Below are 21,231 nucleotides of genomic sequence, written 5' to 3' on the forward strand. Positions count from 1 at the left end.
AAAATTAACTGCAATATCAAAATTTATGATTTATTATTTTATTACCTCCATTTATTAAATTCAGGAAATGTACCAAAATTTGTGTAAACTTTTTTATATTTTAGAGTTCAAATAATTTCAACTATCAAATGAAAATGCGTGGATTATTGTTATCATTACAGATTTTGATCGGACTATCCATATGATTTATTATCTCCATTTCTATTGTTATTATTATTATTATTATTAATTTATTACAGAGTTTGATCGGACTATCCATATGTTTTTTACCCGAACCCGACTGTGGAGGTTTAAGAAAATGGTTCCCTTCTTCTGCTACAGACCTCTTCACCGCCAAAACCCTACTATCCAAATCTCATTCCTCGAGAATAAATTGGGCAGCGTCTTCAACATTTCTGCCGTTATTTACGATTGCAATGAGTGATTGGAGTCCGATTTCAATCGGAATCGGATCCCATGCCTGACCCGCTTTCATGCTGCACCGGTTTTGCCTGCCATGTCCATGCTGCTACGCCGGCTCAAAACCTCTCATTGCCGTTCTGTAAGCTCATCGCTGTTTAATTCTTCATGCTGTCTGTTTTCCGGAAATTTGTTAGCTTGGGCCACTTGTTTTCTGTGTTCTCGTTGCTCATTTTCGACAACTTCAACTTTTAGCAATTTTAATGGGCTTTTTCATCGCGATACAGTAGTTAAAATTGTGAAAGAAGAGAGGTGGGATGATTTTCGCCTCGTCGGATTGTTAAGTTCGGCCTTGGCCCCCGTTTGGGTGTCTAGATTATTGATTATGCTGAAGCAGGATCCATTATTGGCTCTTAGGTTCTTTAAATGGGCTGAATCGCAGAATGGTTTTCGTCATACAGTGGATAATTATTGTGTCGTTGCTCATATACTGTTCTGTTCGAGGATGTATGGAGATGCGCACAATGTGCTCAGGCAATTGGTTACATTTCACCGAGACAGGGGAGGTGATATTAGGCGTCTCCCTCTGCTTGCTATCGTGGATGTTTTATGGGCGAGGAGGAATGTTTGCGTGCCTGGTTATGGGGTTTTTGATGCATTGTTCAGTGTATTGATGGAGTTGGAGATGTTGGAGGAAGCTAGGCAGTGTTTCCTGAGGATGATAAAGTTTAGAGTGATTCCGAAAGCAAGGTCTTGTGATGTTCTGTTACGGAAGTACTCTAAGGTTGCAGATGGAGTTTCGGCAAAGAAGTTTTTTAGTGATATGATTGGAGCTGGAATAGTTCCATCGATTTATACCTGTAACATAATGATTGGGATCTTGTGTAAAGAAGGGGACTTAAAAGCTGCGAGGAGCTTGTTTGAGAGGATGAAGGACATGGGCATCTCTCCGGATGTTGTTTCTTATAATTCGCTCGTAGATGGCTATGGAAAACTTGGTGAATTGTGCGAGGCTGTTTGTGTATATGAGGAGATGAAAGCGGCAGGGTGTTCTCCAGACATAATTACATATAACACATTGATTAATTGCTTTTGTAAATTTGAGAAAATGCCACAGGCGTTCAACTTTCTTAGGGAAATGAAAGAAGGATGCATTCGACCTAATGTTGTAACTTACAGCACATTCATTGATGCGTTTTGTAAAGAAGGGATGTTGCAGAATGCTATTAAGTATTTTGTTGACATGAGACGAGTTGGTCTGATTCCTAATGAATTTACTTACACTTCTCTGATTGATGCTAACTTTAAGATCGGAAAGTTTGAGGATGCCCTGAAGTTTGTAAAAGAAATGGTAGAAGCTGCTGTGAAGTTGAATGTTGTTACCTACACAGCATTGCTCGATGGGCTATGTGAAGAAGGGAGGTTGCATGAAGCAGAAGAAGTTTTTACGGTCATGTTGAAAGATGGAGTAGTTCCTAATCAGAAAATATATACAGCTTTAATGCAAGGGTACCTTAAAGCCAAAAGGATAGATGATGCTATGAGGATTCATGAAAAAATGAAAGCGAATAACATCAGACCAGATCTAGTTTTGTACGGTACTATAATCTGGGGGTTTTGCAATCTGGGAAGGTTCGAAGATGTAAAACCATTGTTGGTTGAAATGAAGGACTACAATATAGAGGTTAGTCAAGTAATATACACCACACTAATTGATTCCTATTTCAAAGCTGGAAAAAACGTAGAAGCACGGAATATGCTTAATGAAATGCAAGAGAGAGGTATGGCACCAAACATTGTGACATATTGTTCACTAATTAATGGTTTATGCAAACTGGGATATGTCCAAGAAGCAATTGGTTATTTCCATAGTCTCATAAGTGTTGGTTTGCAACCAAATATTGTCGTTTATTCAGCTCTAATTCATGGTCTCTGTAAAAATGATCGCGTTGAAGATGCCAGAAAGCTTTTCCAGGAAATGCCTGAGAAGTGCTTGATTCCAGATAAAATTGCATATACATCTCTGATTGATGGAACCATGAAGCAGGGAGATATTCAGGAAGCTTTGGATCTGGTGAGGCAAATGACTGAAACTGGTTTGGAGATTGATCTTCATACCTACACATGTTTAATTTCCGGGCTCTCAAGGCATGGACAACTTCATCAAGCAAGAGATTTGCTTCACGAGATGATTGAGAATGGAGTTCAGCCTGATGAAGTTGTTTATGGATGTCTGATACGTAAGTACCATGAGAATGGCAACAGCAAGGAAGCTGATGCCTTACTGAATGAAATGATCGAAAAAGGTCTTTCTCCTGTTAAAAGTGTGCTGCTGGAAAAAACATACGGACCTGAACTGACATAAGCGCCTTTTCTGAAGCATCAATGAATCACTCTATATTGAAGCATGAGAAACGTAGACAAACATTTCATGTTTGGTTACTCTCATATTCCTGAACTTCCAGATTGCTGTTAGGGGTAAGCACTCAGCAATGATTCAGAGACCCTGACCGTATATGCAGTGTTTGCAGGTATACCTTTGTCTTCACTAGTTCACTCCATTCTAGTTACCACTTTTACGCAAAATAATTAGTAGCTATGTCCTAGCAATGATTTTGAGAGAGGAGGAAAAGCATTAGCCACTAATGTGTAACACCCTGCCTAAAACTCCCATGATGTTTCTCACTTTTTTTTGCTTGAGCTTGGATGAGATCAATATGGTCCTCATATATATTGTTATTGAGTTTGTTTAAGTAGTAATATTGACTTGATGATTAGTTTTATTCTGGACATGATATTGGCATATTCTACTTTTTTTAATTTTTTGCTGATGCTTCTAGGAGTCAATACAATTGCTTCTTACATTGGTCCACTGCTAATTGCAACCTTCACAAACTTTTTGTCATCAAACGACTAAAACTTGAGATGGCATCATGGTTTGATGATTGGATTTATCATCTTTGCAAAGAATTTGGAGTCACTATCTCAGAGGCATTGGTACGTTTGGTGCTCGTCGGATCGGCATCAGACATCAGTGTCATGGCAGGTCATGGCATTGATATATAAAAATCTCTGGCCTTGAAGTACAAGGACTGGTAAAATCATTAACTACATCAATATTGTCATTGAGATAATTGCATAGATTTCTTGGCATTTACATGGCATTTGGTTGCTCCCATTTCAGGTTACCTTTGCTTTTGGCACCTTGCACAAGAATTTAGGGGCTGATCCATCTCTTGCTGCTTTCTTCTCCACCATATTTGTGATGATAAGTGAATCTTTCACATGGAAGCCAGAGATTTGCAGACAAAGGCCTATTCAGAGGCTTCGAAGAGTGTGAGAGTCCTCACGTTGCATTTGTGGTAACTGACTTTCTGATAAAAAAACTATTTCATCGTATGGAAATAGAAAGAGGTTTCTGAAAAGTACCTCTATACAAGCTCAGCTATGACTTTTCTTCTCTTGACACATTAGTTTCAGTTGTACCTTTGGGGTGTGCGTCTTGTTAAGGACACCATTAACATCAGCTACAGTTCTCTCAGCTTTAGTTAGTCACTTTCCGAAATCTTCAACAACCTATCTATAATCTGACGAGTTTATGTATATGGTAGCTCAGTCTAATGTTTTAATTGATTGGGTGCAAAGTTTCGTTAGGGAAGAAGATTTGATGAGATTGATGCACACTCATACTTAAGGTATTGAGATCGAAGCTGCATAATCTGCTTTGGCAGCAGGATAGCGGTGCACATTCTTGACATTGATTTGTAAAGATTCCTGATATTCCAATTTAACTCTTTTCTTGCTTGGAAAAGAGTGTTTGTGCAATAGCATTTCTAGTTTAGAGACTTGATATATTTTCCTCATCTTATATTCAGTAGACTTGATAGTTGATGAATCACATTTAGTCAATGTTGAATGAAGTAACTTCAGATCTTTTATTACTTCTCTACGAAACATACGGCATTGATGCTCTTGGCCAATTGAAATACTATCTGCTAAATTTTAGATGTTACATTTTGCTAACCTACAGTAGGTATTTGTGGTACCTGTAGATTTGCATTGATGTGCAAGTGTTTGCTTGGGATTGTGTGCAGTTCTATGCTTAGTACTATATACTAAATCAAGTCTTCTTAGCTATAGAAATGAAATTATGAAGAGAATACATCGAAATTAAAATTCTCATGGTTGCTATTAAAAATGCAGTTATGACTTGTGATGTTATTTTCTCTTTTTGGTTTGAATGGAATCGTAATTTCTAAATTGATTTCATTAACCACACGCAGGACATTCGACTAGATTGTATTCCTCAATTAATAGTTAAATACACTTTCGACATTTTAAGCTATTTGTGAAACTATATGGATTTTTTATTTTAGAAAATATACACATGTATAATAATCCAGCTATGTTACTTTTTAATTTTTATACATCCAACAATTTAAATGTTATTAGTACTAGATTTAGAGTACTTTATGTTAGATGAGTTCATTTTACATATTGAAAGTTTACGTTAGACAAGTTATTTTTAACATATTAAATGTGATTAATGTTCATTATAGAATATACTATGTCAAATATATTAGACTTCTGACCTATAAATCAAAGTAATAATCAAAGTGAAATTGATAGTCACATGGTGGCCGAAAATTCTGAGTCCATGGTAAAACATCCAACCATCAACAGAGTTTGAGAAGAATTTAAATTTGGACTCTACAGTTGGATCACATTATTTAAATTGACGAAATACTACATTTATTGAATTGAATTGAATTGAATTGAATTGAATTGAATTGAATATATTTACCACGATGGTATGGTAATTGCCTAATTGGTAAAGGATATTTGAGGCAGTAACCCAAAATTAAATTCGATGGGAAATACTACGAGAGAAAACTCAATCTTCATCATAATAAGCCCTAAATCCAAACCCCCAAATGTATGATATATGAGGGGAATCCACAAAGAATGGAAATGGCGAAGTGAAGAAAGGGGATCTCTCTCGTCAATTCATCATCTTCCATTTGTCAGAGTGTGGTTGTGTAATTGCATAACGAAACTGCATGAGAGTATCCGCCTCACCATTTAAACCCTAGATCTCTCTCTCTTCCTCCCTTTTTTTTGGTTAATAATGAAAACTGGTGAGCTTAATGGTGGGAGAATGGCGGGAGACGCCGCACCTCAACCTCCTTCTGCCGAAGAAGAAGCGCTTAAGAAGAGCACCGATTGTGTTTACTTTCTCGCTTCTCCTTTAACATGCATTAAGGTTTTTTTTTCCATTCACTTTTTCTCGCCTTTTTTTTTTATGATACCGCATTCGCTTGTTCGTCGCTTTCTCTCTCTCCTGCCTGAACACTATCTTTCTTCGGTTTCCAGGCGTAGCAGCATGATGCAGTGATGAATATGATTTTTTTTAAGGCTTTATTGAATTAAACCTGTCAATTTGATTATTTTCTTTGTATGTGTGAAGACTTAAAATTACTGGTGGTTCAAACAGCTTTGGAGATCTAGAGTTTTGTTTATTCGTGATTTTGCCGATTTTTGTTAGCCATGGATAAACCCTACCTTATTTTTTTAATACTAGTAACGTTTTCCGCTTGCGGCTAATAGTATCTTTTTGACATGTAGGAAGTTAGTTGCTAGTATTTGTCACTCTGTTCATGTCCCTTTTTGATTTTTATCTTGAATCGAGTCTCGATAGAAAGGTATATGCTAGTACAATCTGTACTAGTAAAAGGTTAGGATCCTGATTTGGTTAAAATTAATCATCATCTATCAACCCTTGCATGTTTTGTTCCATCCGTTGTATTAGCTGTTTGAATGGTTTATTGGGACTGGAAGTTTAGGGATTGCTTGTTAGTAGTATTGTTTTATTTGCTAATTATTTTTATAAATCATTAGTTCTATTTTTCAGGGACATGAGTGTGAGTACCGACACAGTGACTTCGCTAGGCTAAATCCAAGGGACTGTTGGTTCTGGTTAAATAGTAACTGCTTGAATCCAAGCTGCGGATTTCGACATCCGGTTAGTCATTTACCTCTCTTGATTGTAAATACCCAGCCTGAAGTTCAGTTTATTTAGATCCTTATCGTGAATATGATATATTGTCCTTAAATAGAGTAATTTGATGTATAATATATATGCAGATGAGAGTCCAAGCACTTCATGACATGCTTAGATAGTACAGAACATGAAATGACAGATTATTAGGTTGACATGGATTATTTTCTAACACTAGTTCTAAATTTTGTTCATCAGCCACTTGGTTTACTTGGAACACAACTACCAACACCCTCAGGGTCTGCCCAACCACTACCACAGACAGCCGCTATGACTCCGGTGCAGGTCATGGATGCAAATAGCATACAAGGGGTGCCCTGTAAATTTTTCCAAAGTGGGTTATGTCTGAAAGGTGACTGGTGTTCTTTTACTCACACACCGAATTCCATGAGATATAAAGCATCAGTGGTGCCTGTTAAAGCAGTTGCGACTGAACCTTCAAATCTCAATAAGGTTGACATCTCAGTACTGGGAAAGAAGATTCCTCCACCAACAAATAAGAGCAAACCTATCATGTGTTCTCTAGATCAACAACTCGCAGCAGGTGAAGTGAAACCTGACGTCCGTAGTAATGAACTTCCTAAAAACAAAAGGATGATCGAAACATCGTGCATCAATGAGCTTCCTGACTATAATAGCCGTCTTGTTTCTAATGAAAACGTGGTCCGTGTTAAACAGCCTTATCAAATGGATGACCCTGGGATGATCGATGACAAGAATGTAGGAGATGACTCAAGGGAACCCTCACCTGGTTTTGATGTTCTTGTTGACGACGAGGGGAGAGATTCTGATTTTTTTCTAAGTGAAGACCAATATGGGATGTCAAGGGAATATGAGGCACAGAACAATAATGAAAACAATAATTTGACCGAAGAAGATATATTTGCTGAAGCTGATAATGATAGGTACAGGTATATACATGGCTATGAGCCACAAGGGTACCCCAGGGGTCAATATGGTTTGGAGCAGAACAGAGCTTCATCTGAGAGGATGTCAGCAGGTCACAATGGGAGGCCTTATGGTAGGGGTGAATTAGATCTACGAGATTGTTTGACAAGGAAGAAGCAGCATCATGGTTTGAGGTCTGTAATTTGTCGTGAGCAGGTTCGTGACAAGCTTGCTAATGATCATAGCCATGAAAGATATGCTCCCCGGCATGAGGATGCTCTTAGCAATCGCCTTCAAGGGAGAATAAGGTTTCCACGAAGATCATCATATCCAGCTGATAGGGAAATGATTAGGCGAGCTGACAATGGTAGACTGTCTTCTGCCAACGGATGGAAGAATCATAAAGGCCCTCACTTTAGAAGGGTTAAGAATCATAAAGAATCGCATTACACTACGGATCAACAGCAACCAGTTAAGAGAAAATATGACACCCTTGAAAGAAATGGGAGCAGTGTTTCTTTTGAAGGGCCAAAGCCTCTAGAGGAGATTCTGAAACGGAAGAAAGGAGAAGGAACTGTCAGCATTAGGAATTCTTCCGAGGGTGAAAATGGTAGTAGGATTGGTGAGAGTTCAGTGTATGAACAGAGGGACTAGGTGGTGGGGTGGATTTTGATGAGTATGAGAGTGATAATGGTGAAGAGGAGGAACATCTTGATGGCAATGGCGACGAGTTTGCATAGAAGCTGGGTGTTATGTAGACCTGAAAGGAAAAATGAGATTGACTGATTCAATTCGTTTTTTTGATAATTCTTGGATATTTGTTTTGGGGTAACAAGTAGAGAAAGATGGTTGGTCCCCTTTGGTCAGTGGGAGTTTTTTTTTTTTTTTTTTGTTGCTTTGCAACTCCTCCTGACGGTATATTTTTTGTGCTACTCATTAACACCACCATTACTCAATATACTACTGCACTCTGCACTGCCTTCCTCACCTGTATTTTATTTTCCTTATTTTTCCGTTTTGTTAGTTTGCTTTCTCAAAACTAGAAGAATGAAGAAAACAGAAGTTAGAAAAGTTGATAATACTAAGAATAGGAGATGGATGGTGGTAAGAAAATTTTCTATAAACCCAGAATGCAAAACTTCACATACAATATGCAACAATAAACAAAAAAAGGGACCTCAAAAGCAGCTGTACCTAAACAAGAGTTTTTTTTTAATTTTACTTAAATTTGAAACAATTAAGTAATGGTGCACGCCATGCCATGATCAGCATCCAAAAAACAACATACGTTACAGATTTCAACATTAGAAATAAAAAGGAGTCATCATCTGCAAAATAACTTATCAATAATGCAAACCTCTATTCTACATCAACTTGTCGACCTCCTGCAAGCTCTAGTTTTGCATTGGGTAACGGGAATCATTGATGTCAAATTGCCGATTTCGGTTCCAAAACTAAAACCACTGGTTCGACCTTCGGAAACATTGAGTGGTTGAAAATCCATCCAAGAAAAAGGGATGAATCAACTATGATAGGAAAATAGACGATCTTGTAACGAGGAAGTCTACGATTTCTACACATAACAACGTGTTTATTTTTGTAACGATGTAGGTGGTGGGAAATACATCTGCAATTCAAGTGGAGTTCGTAGTTTCTTTAACTATATAGTAATTTTCATTTTTTTAATTTATAAATTCATTTAATTGGAAATTACGAGAAATGTGAAAAACAAGTGAATAATGTGTAGTGTTCAACCGTTGGATTTTCTTATTCCAACTAGAGAGTGTTCACTCTAGAATTGTCCAGACAAAATCACTTCATCATCCCACATTTAAGACTTACAATAAACTTAGTATACATTTTTTTTAATTTGTACTGGTACAGTATTTTTCATTTGATCCTACTTATATTATCTGTTTATCATCAAAAAAATGTCCCTTCTTTTGTCCCATGATATGAGATAGCAAAGAAGAAAAGCTGTCAAAAGAAAAAAGTAGAGGCAAAAAACAGGCCCCCAAAAATCAGAATAAATTTTGGAAAAAAGAGGTCCCCCCGTCTTGCAATCTTATTCAATTTTTTTTCTCCTTTTGGGTGTGAAAATGAAATCTGGTGGAAAGATATTGACCTTATTCCCTACATAAGAAAAAAGATTCTTATGCTTATGACAAATTTAATAAAGTAAGCCTTGATATCTATAAAAATATAGAGTTTCCACATCAAAAAGAAGAAGATATAATGGTTCCAAGAAACCTCACCCACACAAACCAGGCTTTTATCTGGACTCAGAAGTGATTCCATCATCATAAGGAATAAAATATATTTTGATCCTGCCATTCTGAGCTTTATCTAAAAATATTATTGGGATGATGTGACACAAAGTTTTCTTGATATATATAGTGGATTTTCAGATTTTAATCATGAGATTTATTAAGATATTTGTATTGCACGTATGGTAATGTTAACACGAGATCAATATACAGTAGCCTAAAGGCATTTTATAGTGGGGGTAGTACTACAAAACTAGTAAAAATATTTTACTACTACCATTATTTACACTGTACACACATATATGAGACATGTACCAAATCTAATCACATGTCTCAACAATGCAACAAAATCTCAATGTAAGAAACTTTATCATATATTTTCAACTTCCAACATGTCTACACCTATCATCTATTTATAGACAACTTGCTTTACATAGAAATGATTTAATTTCTACTCAAAAAGCTGGTTTCCCATTTTTAGGCTTTCTGATACTCATGGGTTAGATTTTGACACATGAGAAATAGTAAATTTTAGATAATTTGGGCAAACTAGAATTTACCACCCACCGCATTCATTATGTCACAATCTTTGGTCCACACATTGGATTTTGATGAGATAAGCAATTTTATTTGATCATGCATTCTATCTTTAAATATGTATCTTGTCTCAGAATTTTATGAATCAAACTTTCTATTTTCATGAAACTTCTAGAGATAAAAGGGTAAAATTGCTCACTTGTAAATTTTGACTACTGAGGAGTAAGAACATTTTTTATTTAGAGAGAAATAAAAGTAAAATTAATTAAACACTCGAATGCTGCATTTGTTTATGAATAGAATTACAATTAAGATAGATCATACTCCAACAATTTAATCAAGAACAAGATTAACAACTTATGAGTCGTATATATGATAAATCAAGATGATAAAAAAAACACAAGAAATGTGAGAATGGCAAAGCTGAAGAAGAACAGAATGGACAGAGACAGCACAAAGAGAAACATCATCTGTCTGTGTCACTCCATCCCTCAATCTACATACACTGCTAACTGTACAAATAAAAGTCACTGTCACACTCTGCAACCCCCCACTCACCACTCAACCCTCATATACACTCCCCTATGTCCATCTATCCATCTATATAAACATACTTCTTCCACCAAATTTAACTCCCAACATAGAAAAATTAGAAAAAAGAGAGCTCTTTTTGGCCAGAATGGGAGGAGGAGGTGAAGTAGATGTAGCTGCGCAGTGTGAGTCAAATGGTGCAATTGTTTATGGGAAAAGGATGTTGAAGAGATTGGTGTGGAGAGTGAGAGCCGAGATGAGGAAGATGAGGAAGAAGCAGAGGACTGATTTCAGCTTCTGCTATGATCCTTTGAGCTATGCTCTCAACTTTGATGATGGCAATTTTGGGTTTTTTTGTACATAGATAGTGTTTCAATTTCTGCTATGCTCTTGTACAGCTCTTTTTTCTTTTTCAAGAATGATGTTGTGTTCTTCCTATTTTGAGGGATTAAGTTGTAATGAAGTTGCTAATTAATGGACTAATGTTAGCCGGTTAGGTTGTACTCCTACTAATTATTTTGTTGGAATAGAGTTTCTGAACATATTAAAGTCTCCATGCTTTATGTGAAAAATATTACTACTACTGCAGTAGCAGTGGGATTTGAATCCAGGTTCATTGTGGTCCTCACAAATAGAAATGACTCAACTATGGGGGAAACTCAACTATGGGGGAACATGGGAGTAGCATTTTATTCCTTTTTCCTCCATCCTGCTACAAGTAAGACGCTCCAAATCGGACATTGTTTTGCAAAAATGACAGAGGGAGACGTTGTTTTGCAAAAATTACAGAGTACTTTTTAGATTGGAATTGAATTATCTATGTGTTTCTGGTTTAGTGTTCTCTAACATTAATATCTCTAGCATTAATAACGGTAGTACTCCATACATTAGTTTAACGGTATTACTGTACTTAGTTGTTTAATGGGCCGGGTCGGCCCAACCCAGGTCAGGCCCACCATCAAATATTTTCTAATCCAAAATTTTTATGTTACTCCATCTACAAGACTACAACAAAATATTTGAATGAATATATCTTTTATCCATTTTTATAACCACATGGATTCCAAGTAGACTGCTTTTCGGGATATGGATTAATTTGGATATTAGTAATTTATTGTCACATATAATAATTCACCTAAAAATTGTTACTCCCATTACGGCATTACTTATATTAACGACAATTACTTTTGATAATTAATACTTACTTACTCCCGTACAACATAAATTGTTAATGGAACTTTTTTCTTTTGTTTTATTTAATTTATTTCCATCCTTTGCAAGCATGAAGGAATAGAGCCAAAGCTACAAGAAATCCAGCTCTTGAGGCGGAGTTGTCGACTCAATCTGCTAAAACCCCCAACTACTAAACCTCGATTGCATCGAACCCTACTCCATTTTCTTCAAATCTCCTCCTTCCCACAATTCGTTCCTCCCATCTCTGTCTTCTACGGAGAGTGCCCCGATCAAGATTGGATTTTTCCCGCTCACTTCTGAGGTACCAGCTCTCCTGACAAAGATTTATACTTTCCAATTAATGGGTCTGACTTTGTTTCTCTGTTTGTTCCTTTCAGCAAATTAACTGATTCGCTTGATCTGACAATGGACTCCGCGGCCATGACATTTTGCAGCAATTCAGTTTGCTCGCGCCCCGTGAGTAATCTGATTTAGCATATCTTTCTCCAGCACATCTCTTCTTGCGTATGAAGTTTTGATTTTTCGTTTTCTTCTACGCCATTTATTGCATGCTGAGTAATGTAATACTATGTGCTTTTATCCGTGCGATGCAATTCGATTTTGAAGGGTTCTTTGCTCTTTGATAAAGTAATTGGACTTCTTAAGATGTTTGATTATTGAGTGTTTGATCCGTCTAGAACATGTTTAGGATGTCATGGGCTGTGATGTCTGCGTGATCCAAGTTAAACCATGTAATTCATAGTTTTGGCCTTGTTTCTAATTTTCTGATGTATTTTGCAATGAAGGGTTTATTCATGGAGGCTACGCCTGGAATCAGGAGCTCCCAGTGTAGCTTCATGACAGGGAATAAGTTTAATTTCCTTCGTCAGAGGGTCCAGGCTTCTCGGACTGGTACTAAATCTGGAAAGCGTGGTGGCGCGCTTGCAGCCACATGCCGTGATGATAAAATTCTGGTGGCTAACAGAGGAGAGATTGCTGTTCGTGTCATTCGGACAGCCCATGAAATGGGAATCCCTTGTGTAGCGGTTTACTCAACAATCGATAAAGATGCACTTCATGTGAAACTTGCTGATGAGGCTGTATGCATTGGAGAAGCACCAAGCAGTCAATCGTAAGGACTTAAACATTATCAAATCATATCACTCCATCACAATTATAGGAGGACTTAAACATAAAATTCTTGATTGTAGTGAATAAACTAAATTTCTTTTTCTTTCAGTTACTTGGTAATTCCGAATGTCTTATCTGCTGCAATCAGCCGTGATTGTACCATGCTTCATCCTGGATATGGGTTCCTTTCTGAGAATGCTGTTTTCGTTGACATGTGCCGAGAGCATGGGATCAACTTTATTGGGCCAAATGTAAGTTTCAATTTAGAGTGTTTTTATAGGGTCAACATCATACCATCTATCCTTAAATGTGGCAAGCTTTCTTGCCAGCAGAGTTGGCCACTCTGTTGCTACATTATCAGTGCAATTTGGTGAGATATTTGGATAACTGTTCTAGTAAGTTATGATTGTTAACATTTTGTTCCCTTGTTTAGATTTTTGGTATACTTTATTTTCATATGTTAAACAATTTCCTTCCATGGCCATTAGGCTTTTGTCCATATCAAGTAACCTCTATATTGGAGGAAATTACTACGGAGTAGTATATTGTAGCCTTATATGGTTAACCTTCTTCCAATTGAGATGTGGTTTTTCCAAGTTATGGCATTCTATTTATAGTCTCTAAAGTTCCTGGATGCATTAAAACTATTGGTGTTGAAACCTGAACTGCAGCCTGACAGCATTCGGGTGATGGGTGACAAATCAACAGCTAGAGAAACAATGAAGAATGCTGGAGTTCCGACTGTCCCTGGAAGTGATGGTTTGTTACAGGTACTGCTTTTTGTAAAGAATGTTACTTTATAAAACTTATCATAAGAAATCCAATATTGAATCATCATTCAATTCTTCACTTTTTATTTTCTCTTTATGAACTACTTTTTGTTCTCAGAGTACTGAAGAAGCAATTAAACTTGCTGATGAGATCGGTTACCCTGTCATGATAAAGGTATGTTTAACCTCTTGACAAACCAAAAGTACGAATGTAATTACTTGCTCATTTAACTGGAGGCATGATTTAATAGGTAGCATAGATGTTCATGCTAGTCAAAGAGACGTAACATGGCCCATTAGTAACAAAATTTTACAAAGAATTCTCGGTTTGACTTAGCTCACTAAACAGAATAAGAGCAAGAAAATCTGTTGGAAGTTAGAACTTCTTAACGAACTCATATACTCAGTTGAAAATTTGAAATTATATACCATCTTCTTAATTCGTTTTATCTTGTTTCTGGTTTATGTTACTTTGACCATATAGGCATATATACTCAGCTAATTTGGTTTTATATTAATAAAGTTCAAAAATATTGCACTTGCATAAAAAGTTAGCCCTAATATATACATGGGCTTCTGCATGGGAACTCCATGGGAAAATCTACTACTGTGTATGCTAATTTAAGGCTTTTATTCTCTTGAAGGCAACAGCAGGTGGCGGAGGACGTGGAATGCGCCTTGCAAAAGAGCGTGATGAGTTTGTGAAGTTGATGCAGGTACTCCATTTCTTACATTGCTGGGTTAATACACTGTTGACTTTTTTTTTTCTCCGTGGTTCAGAATATGACTACCTGAAAAAATGAAACAGTGAGATGCACATCATAAACCTATTTTTTACTGTGTTTGTGGAAACGATCCCTCTTCCACAAAAGATCTATTTTCAGATGCCCTGCATGCTCATAGTTGTGCAAGCCAATGACTGACTATTTGTGACTGACATTGTGCTCTATAGTTTGTGATTGACTGTTTGTTACTGTCAAGCACACTATTTCTTTTTTTCTTTGGAGTCGCATGGTAAGTGAACAAGTTACAAATAGACGTCACCTTGATTTCTTTTTGTTCAAAACTATACTTCGTCGAGGTTCTACCTGGTGTAGGAGTATGGTTTTGGTTAGAGAATCTCCAGTGTGTTTGTTTGCTTGTGTATTATTTCCAGAATGTGGTGTCCCTTGAGACCTAACAATAATTTTCTTGCAAATTCTTCCATGCATTTGACTATTTCATTGTGATCAAGTATCTGCTCATTTTGACAGCAAGCTAAAAGTGAGGCTGCAGCTGCATTTGGTAATGATGGTGTATACCTTGAGAAATATATCCAAAATCCAAGGCATATTGAGTTCCAGGTACACTTGTATTATTATAACATAAATTTTGAATTTAACTTGATGTCGTTTTAACTGAAATAACCAAACTCAAAATGCGGATTATATGGTATATATTGACCTAATTGTTCTATGTTTATGAAGCTATTGCGCAGTGAAACTTCTCGTTGAAAGTATTTAAATGTATGAGAATTCTTATACTCCCTCCGTCCCCATAAATTGTCACTAGTTTCCTTTTCGGTCCATCCTCAATACTTATCACACTTACTTTTTGCCACATTTGGTAATGGACCCCACATTCCACTCACATTTTATTATAAAACTAATATATAAAAATAGGACCCACATTTCACTTACCTTTTCTACTCACTTTCCAATACATTTCTTAGTACCCGAGTCGGGTTAACTTGTGACAATTAATGGCGGACAGGGGGATTATTTCGTTTTCCTGCTATTGTATCTTTATGTTGACATTTTTGTCTTAACGAGCTATCAGTGACACCTTATGGTTGATTATGCCTTGCAGGTTTTGGCTGACAAATACGGTAATGTCGTACACTTTGGGGAGCGTGATTGTAGCATTCAGGTAATATAGCCTTTATTCCATGCCAGACCTTTCTGCTAGGCTTCATGGTGTGAAAGCACGTGACTTTCTAATTGCGTCAATCCCACAAATTTTAGCTGTTTAGTGAAAGCTAAAGTAGCATAGATTTTCTCTGTAGTGGACATATCATAACAGCAAACAGTATTCGTTTGAGCTTTGATCAAACACCATACTTTAGACCAGTACTTAGATCAGTCTGGGCCCAGTCAATTGTGGAATCATGACATATTAACTTTAGTTATTATTTTCCATTGTAGAGGAGAAACCAGAAATTGCTAGAAGAAGCACCTTCCCCTGCATTGACACCAGAACTTCGGAAAGCCATGGGTGATGCGGCAGTTGCAGCAGCTGCATCCATAGGCTACATAGGCGTCGGTACAGTTGAATTCCTCTTGGATGAAAGAGGCTCATTTTACTTCATGGAGATGAACACTAGGATCCAGGTGAAAAGATCAAGGCTTGGATTATCTACTACTCCCTAAATAAACTACCCGTCTCATGTCATCCTTGGCATTCTCCAATAATCTTTCTCCTTGGTCTGATGTTAGGTTGAGCACCCTGTTACTGAAATGATATCCTCTGTGGACCTAATTGAAGAACAGATTAGTGTAGCACGGGGTGAGAAGCTCCGTTACACACAGGTAATTTGAAGGATCTTTATGATGTATGACACCCGGAAAACAAAGTGTAATCTTCAATGATATGAGCATTTGTATATAGGATGACATTGTGCTCCGAGGACACTCAATAGAATGTCGTATTAATGCAGAAGACGCTTTCAAAAATTTCAGACCGGGACCAGGTATCACTCAATTGTGTTTTTGTGTCATTTTGAAATTCATCATGAAATCAAATCCACCACCGAGTGAAATTATTCGATCATGTTACTTGAACAGGGAGAATTACTACTTATTTGCCGGCTGGAGGTCCATTTGTGCGAATGGACAGCCATGTTTACCCAAATTATGTGGTTCCACCGAGCTATGATTCTCTTCTTGGAAAGGTTGGCTGATTATGTGTTTCGGACGCTTGTAATTTTTTTAAAAGCATTTCTTGGACATCTAGCTGAACTGCTTCTTACTATCATTTAGCATGATTGAGAACCTGCAACGTTATAATATATTGTTCGATGCAATCTTATATATCCTTGTTTCCTTTATCAGTTCATTAGTGTTTTCTTCCATATACCCTAATATGTACGATGAATCTTATACTTCAGCTTATTGTCTGGGGTCCAACGAGGGAAAGGGCAATTGAGCGCATGAAAAGGGCTCTTAATGACACCATTATTACAGGTAAAAGAGACAACTTTAACAACCTAAACCTGATCCTGTCTTTATATTTGAAATTATTCGTTGTGCTTGTGCATCTGGTGGCTTTCTACATACCTCCGGAGTCTTGTGCTCAATTTACTGTTCATTAATACGTTGATATCTTTCCATACTGAGATCGTTAAGTTCTTAAATGTATCTCTGTGGCCAGGTGTTCCAACAACGATCGATTACCATAAGCTCATCCTAGAAGTCGAGGTATTCATCCATAGGAATTTTCTTGGGCTTGCTTTCTTTAATAGTCTAAACAAACTTATATATATGTATTCATCTCTACATGCTCCAGGACTTCAAAACTGGCAAGGTGGACACTGCTTTTATCCCAAAACACGAAGAAGAGCTCGCTGCGGTAAGCTACCAACTCCTTCATAGGATACAAAAACCAAAAGGGCCTATTCCAGAAAGTGTGAAGCGTATTATTGGTTTGTTTTTTGTGATTGCAGCCGCTGGCGGATGAACCTTCTATGAGCCGGAACGAGCTGATCAGCGCGGCCTAAACTTTGTTGTGTGGACGGACCCATGCTCGTGTTCTCAAATGTATTTTTGTTTCTATTTTTCTTTTATTACATTGTCAAATGAGCTTCATACCAATAATTAGTTTGCTTTTTGGTAGAAAACTAAATACAGTAGCATAACTGCCGCCCTTTTGAACAATTGAAAATATTTATTGTTTCTACTTTCTATGTTGTTGTCGAGATTATTTAAAATGGGGTAAAGAAAAGAGTGTTGCACGGTCACATTTATTGTGATAAATTTGTACAACACATGGCATCACGTTAAACAGTTGATGTACAAATCAAGAATAGCTGATTTCGGTTGAAGTGGGCTCAATTTTGTGATAAAAGCTACCCCTCTAATTAATAAATTTTGAATATTTCTTGACTTACTATACAGAGCCCCAAATTATTGTAAAAAACTCCAGCGTTCTAAAGTTAAATGATGAAAATTTCTAAAAGTTAATATGAAATTTTATAGTATGCTATCAATAGAATTTTTTCTTTTTCAAAGAATTCTTAATTTTATAATGAGGGATTTGTTTTGAAATCTCAAACTATTTAAATACTACTACAAAATAAAGAAGTTGAGATGAACAAAAAGAAAAGAGTCAACTGATATAACATTGACGAAAGCCGGAAAAAAAATAAAATGTCTATCTATCATAGCACGAAAACTGATTTTATAACCCAACTCAGAAAAGAAATGAGAGAGAGAGTGGATTATTGTAGTACTGTCTACCTTCCTAAAAATGCTATGCCAAATACTCCCTCCATCCGCTATTAGGAGTCTCATTCTTTGGCGACGCGGATTTAAGAAATGTGGACGGATGAAAGTTAGTGGAATAAAGGTCCCACTTGTATATATTAATTTTAAATTAAATGTGAGTGAAATGAGTTAAGTGAAGGTGAGACTCTATTATCATTTAGAGTGACCACAATGGTGGTCCTCTTGGGCATGCCCAACAAACTTGGCCCTTGCCCATAAAACTTGGCCACCACAATGGTGGCCCTCCATACCACCAATTAAAATTATTTTCTTAACATTTTTTTGTTACATTTTAATTTTAGTTATAATAAATATTGTTTGCATATAATAATTAAAACACATAGTAAATATTATAACAAAATTTTCGCTGTAATATTATAAAAGGGAAAATTATACAACGAAAATTTTCGATACAACACGAACAACAAAGAGAACCGATATCACGCGGTGCCCCCTCCTCTACGGTTCCAGACCTCTTCAACCAAATCAGCCTGCAGTGTTGAATGTGATATTTCACTCCGCATATCGGTGAAGCGCTGAATCAAATATTCATTACTACGTGGTACATGTTAGAGTTTGTATACTAGAAATCAGGTTTCGAGTGATTGAATACTGTAAAACTCTTATTTTATTTTCCAATAAATAAAACAGATTATTTTTTGTCATAATGTTGTTATGTTTTACATTTAATGGATGTTAATGCATGTTTAAATGTATAAGTTAACTTAACAAAGTCTAAGTCTTTGTTTTAGTAGACCGGTTGTGAGCGTCGTCCACTTTAAGGTAATACGGTCAGTTCTAAACAAAGAAAAAGATGAATTTCACAACCTAGATGGAATTTGACTATCCATCGAGAAAGGTTGCAATGTCAGTCCGCATATTTCTAAGCCTTACTAAAATAAGATGACATTGGTGTGGTATAACACTGAACGGATCTAACAGCAAGACTTGCCTTAGGCTATCTACTGAAAGGCAAGGTCTTGATAAATATTTATTTCTTAATCAATGTAGGTTAGCATTGAGCATACGGTATTGACTATGCACTACTTTGACTTATCAAATGGTGCGGGTTTTTCGTAACCCAATGATCCTGATATATTGGGTAGTGGTGATCAATATCTAGCGGTGCTAAGATTGCTATTATATTGAATTGTGCGCGAGCTGAGTCTCGTTTGATAATGTCCTCAAGAGGAGCGCGAAACAAGGTTTTATTATTCGGAACCTAGCTAGTTGGAGTGTGATTACTCTATGAATAATAAATAAGCGTTTCATGCTAAGTCCACTCTTGGAATTAATAAGAAGTTAATTAATTAAGTCAATAGCAGACATTAATTAATTAATGGACATTTTAATCTTAAGTACGGGAAATGAAAGATAAACGGAAACCCGGATTACTTGTAATTTCGGATTTGGATGGGGAGAGTTCAATATTACTTCTGTAGTGGCTGCTCGTAATATTCCAATTATAACTTATATTAAATTGTGGGTTCAATTTAATTAGTAAAAAGTAAATTGGATGAGCCCATATCCAAAACCTTCCATAGATCCCTGTCTGGGCCCAATAGAAACTTAATATAAATAGGAGAATAAAGGAGACAGAAAACACAATTTTTCATCATTGTAATTTTCGAAAATTCCCCTCCCAAGCTGAGGAGATTTTCGAATTCCTCTCCTATTCCAAAAAGGATTTCTTCTGTCTTCTTTATTTAAGTCCTAGTATTCTAGTAAGATCAGTCCACACTGATATTGGGATACAGTTCGGGAACCAGAGAGAAGATTTGTGGTTTAGTACTCAAAGCATCACGTGGAGAAGAAGCTAGCCATCTTCAATTCTTTGGAGAATTAATTAGGTATTTTCTGCTCCGTAGAAAAGCATGTTTTAGGTTTCAAATATTCTTAAAGCATGATTAATTCAAGTTATGAGCATGATACATGTGATAATTACGCGAATAGCTTTTGTCTAAATAATCTGCTAAATAGATCTAACTTTTATGTGATTAATTTATGCGCCCGCTTCCGCTGCCGGTTCCAACAATTGGTATCAGAGCCAGTCTTTGGCTCTGATTATTTGGATTTAAATTTCGCGAAATTCATGTATGCATGTATTATTTGATTACGAAGCATGTTCTTGTGTTTTTGTTATTTTTGTATATGCATGTTGAACTCAAGAACATTCAAATCATAGAACTTGAATTATTCGAACGCACGAGATGTGCGATTCGTCGGCGCTTACGCCGGGACGAATCGCACTACATGCGATCGAAGTAGGGTTGTCGAGCGAGTGGGAGCCGAGGGTCGACGGACTTGGGGCGACGCGCCGGCGAGCAAGGGCTCGCGCGCACCGCCGGCCAAATCCGAGGGAAACCCTAGGCGGCACCCGCACGAATTCGACGAATGCGTCGAGCGAGTGGGAGCATAAGGAGCGATCCACCGGCGATGCACGGACGATTTCGTTTTGTGTGCATCGCCGGCGAGACCGCCCAGCCATGCAACTCCCGGCTAAACGCGACGGGGTCTGGGCACGAGACGACGGAATAGTGGCGACGTGATCGCGAGCAGAGGAGCTCGTCCACCCCGCCGCCATGATCGCGCCTGCCTTGAACCTCCGGCGCTGAAATGCCGACGATGCGATTGGGTGGCGAAGCCACCAGAATCGTGAAACCCTAACCCTAGACACCGCCTGAACCTTAATTCGCGCGAGGCGCATCCGGAGCAGCGCCACCCTCCGCGGCGGCTACTGGTTGACGCCAGATTGATGTGAAGCAAAGGAGACGCCAGAGCTGCGCGGCTCCAGCCGCGGGGAAAGCTCAACGGCGACGCGGTTCGCGGCGTGCAATCGCCGCGAATTAGGGAGGAAGCGGCGCGCCTAGTGCGCGCACCTACCGGCGGCTCGCCGCCCCGGCGAGCGCCTCCGGAGGATATCTTCAAATCTTCGTCGTGTAGATTCAAGCCAACCT

The 21,231-nt window shown here is 37.6% G+C and overlaps 3 protein-coding genes across 5 annotated transcripts; all 3 read left to right on the plus strand.

Annotated features, from left to right (window-relative positions):
* The first annotated feature begins 314 nt into the window (after positions 1 to 314).
* Positions 315 to 4,242, plus strand: EMB2794 (Tetratricopeptide repeat (TPR)-like superfamily protein). 3 transcript variants are annotated; one of them, XM_048104433.2, is made up of 4 exons: positions 315 to 541; positions 817 to 2,930; positions 3,240 to 3,494; positions 3,584 to 4,242. In XM_048104433.2, the coding sequence occupies exons 1-2, from the start codon at positions 474 to 476 to the stop codon at positions 2,762 to 2,764; spliced, it is 2,016 nt and encodes a 671-aa protein (XP_047960390.2). In that variant the 5' UTR covers positions 315 to 473; the 3' UTR covers positions 2,765 to 2,930; positions 3,240 to 3,494; positions 3,584 to 4,242. The 3 variants fall into 3 exon arrangements, with proteins under 3 accessions (XP_047960390.2, XP_047960386.2, XP_047960381.2); XM_048104429.2 differs by having other exon boundaries at positions 329 to 2,930; positions 3,584 to 3,761; positions 4,045 to 4,242; XM_048104424.2 differs by having other exon boundaries at positions 329 to 2,930.
* Positions 4,243 to 5,230: 988 nt separating this feature from the next.
* LOC148923344 (zinc finger CCCH domain-containing protein 17-like) lies at positions 5,231 to 8,332 on the plus strand. The gene is made up of 3 exons (XM_048104436.2): positions 5,231 to 5,662; positions 6,311 to 6,421; positions 6,656 to 8,332. Exons 1-3 carry the CDS (start codon positions 5,528 to 5,530, stop codon positions 7,997 to 7,999), a joined length of 1,590 nt encoding a protein of 529 aa, XP_047960393.2. The 5' UTR covers positions 5,231 to 5,527; the 3' UTR covers positions 8,000 to 8,332.
* Positions 8,333 to 11,950: 3,618 nt separating this feature from the next.
* Positions 11,951 to 17,692, plus strand: LOC125207347 (biotin carboxylase 1, chloroplastic-like). The gene is made up of 17 exons (XM_048106642.2): positions 11,951 to 12,175; positions 12,252 to 12,330; positions 12,660 to 12,985; positions 13,094 to 13,235; positions 13,656 to 13,754; positions 13,873 to 13,929; positions 14,399 to 14,470; positions 15,008 to 15,097; positions 15,603 to 15,662; positions 15,938 to 16,123; positions 16,229 to 16,321; positions 16,401 to 16,482; positions 16,577 to 16,683; positions 16,900 to 16,975; positions 17,163 to 17,209; positions 17,298 to 17,360; positions 17,455 to 17,692. The coding sequence occupies exons 2-17, from the start codon at positions 12,280 to 12,282 to the stop codon at positions 17,506 to 17,508; spliced, it is 1,605 nt and encodes a 534-aa protein (XP_047962599.1). The 5' UTR covers positions 11,951 to 12,175; positions 12,252 to 12,279; the 3' UTR covers positions 17,509 to 17,692.
* Positions 17,693 to 21,231: the final 3,539 nt, after the last annotated feature.

The sequence above is a fragment of the Salvia hispanica genome, chromosome 6, assembly GCF_029641045.1.
Source record: "Salvia hispanica isolate PSC_SH4W2 chromosome 6, Shi_PSC_v1, whole genome shotgun sequence".
Taxonomy (NCBI): Eukaryota; Viridiplantae; Streptophyta; class Magnoliopsida; order Lamiales; family Lamiaceae; genus Salvia; species Salvia hispanica.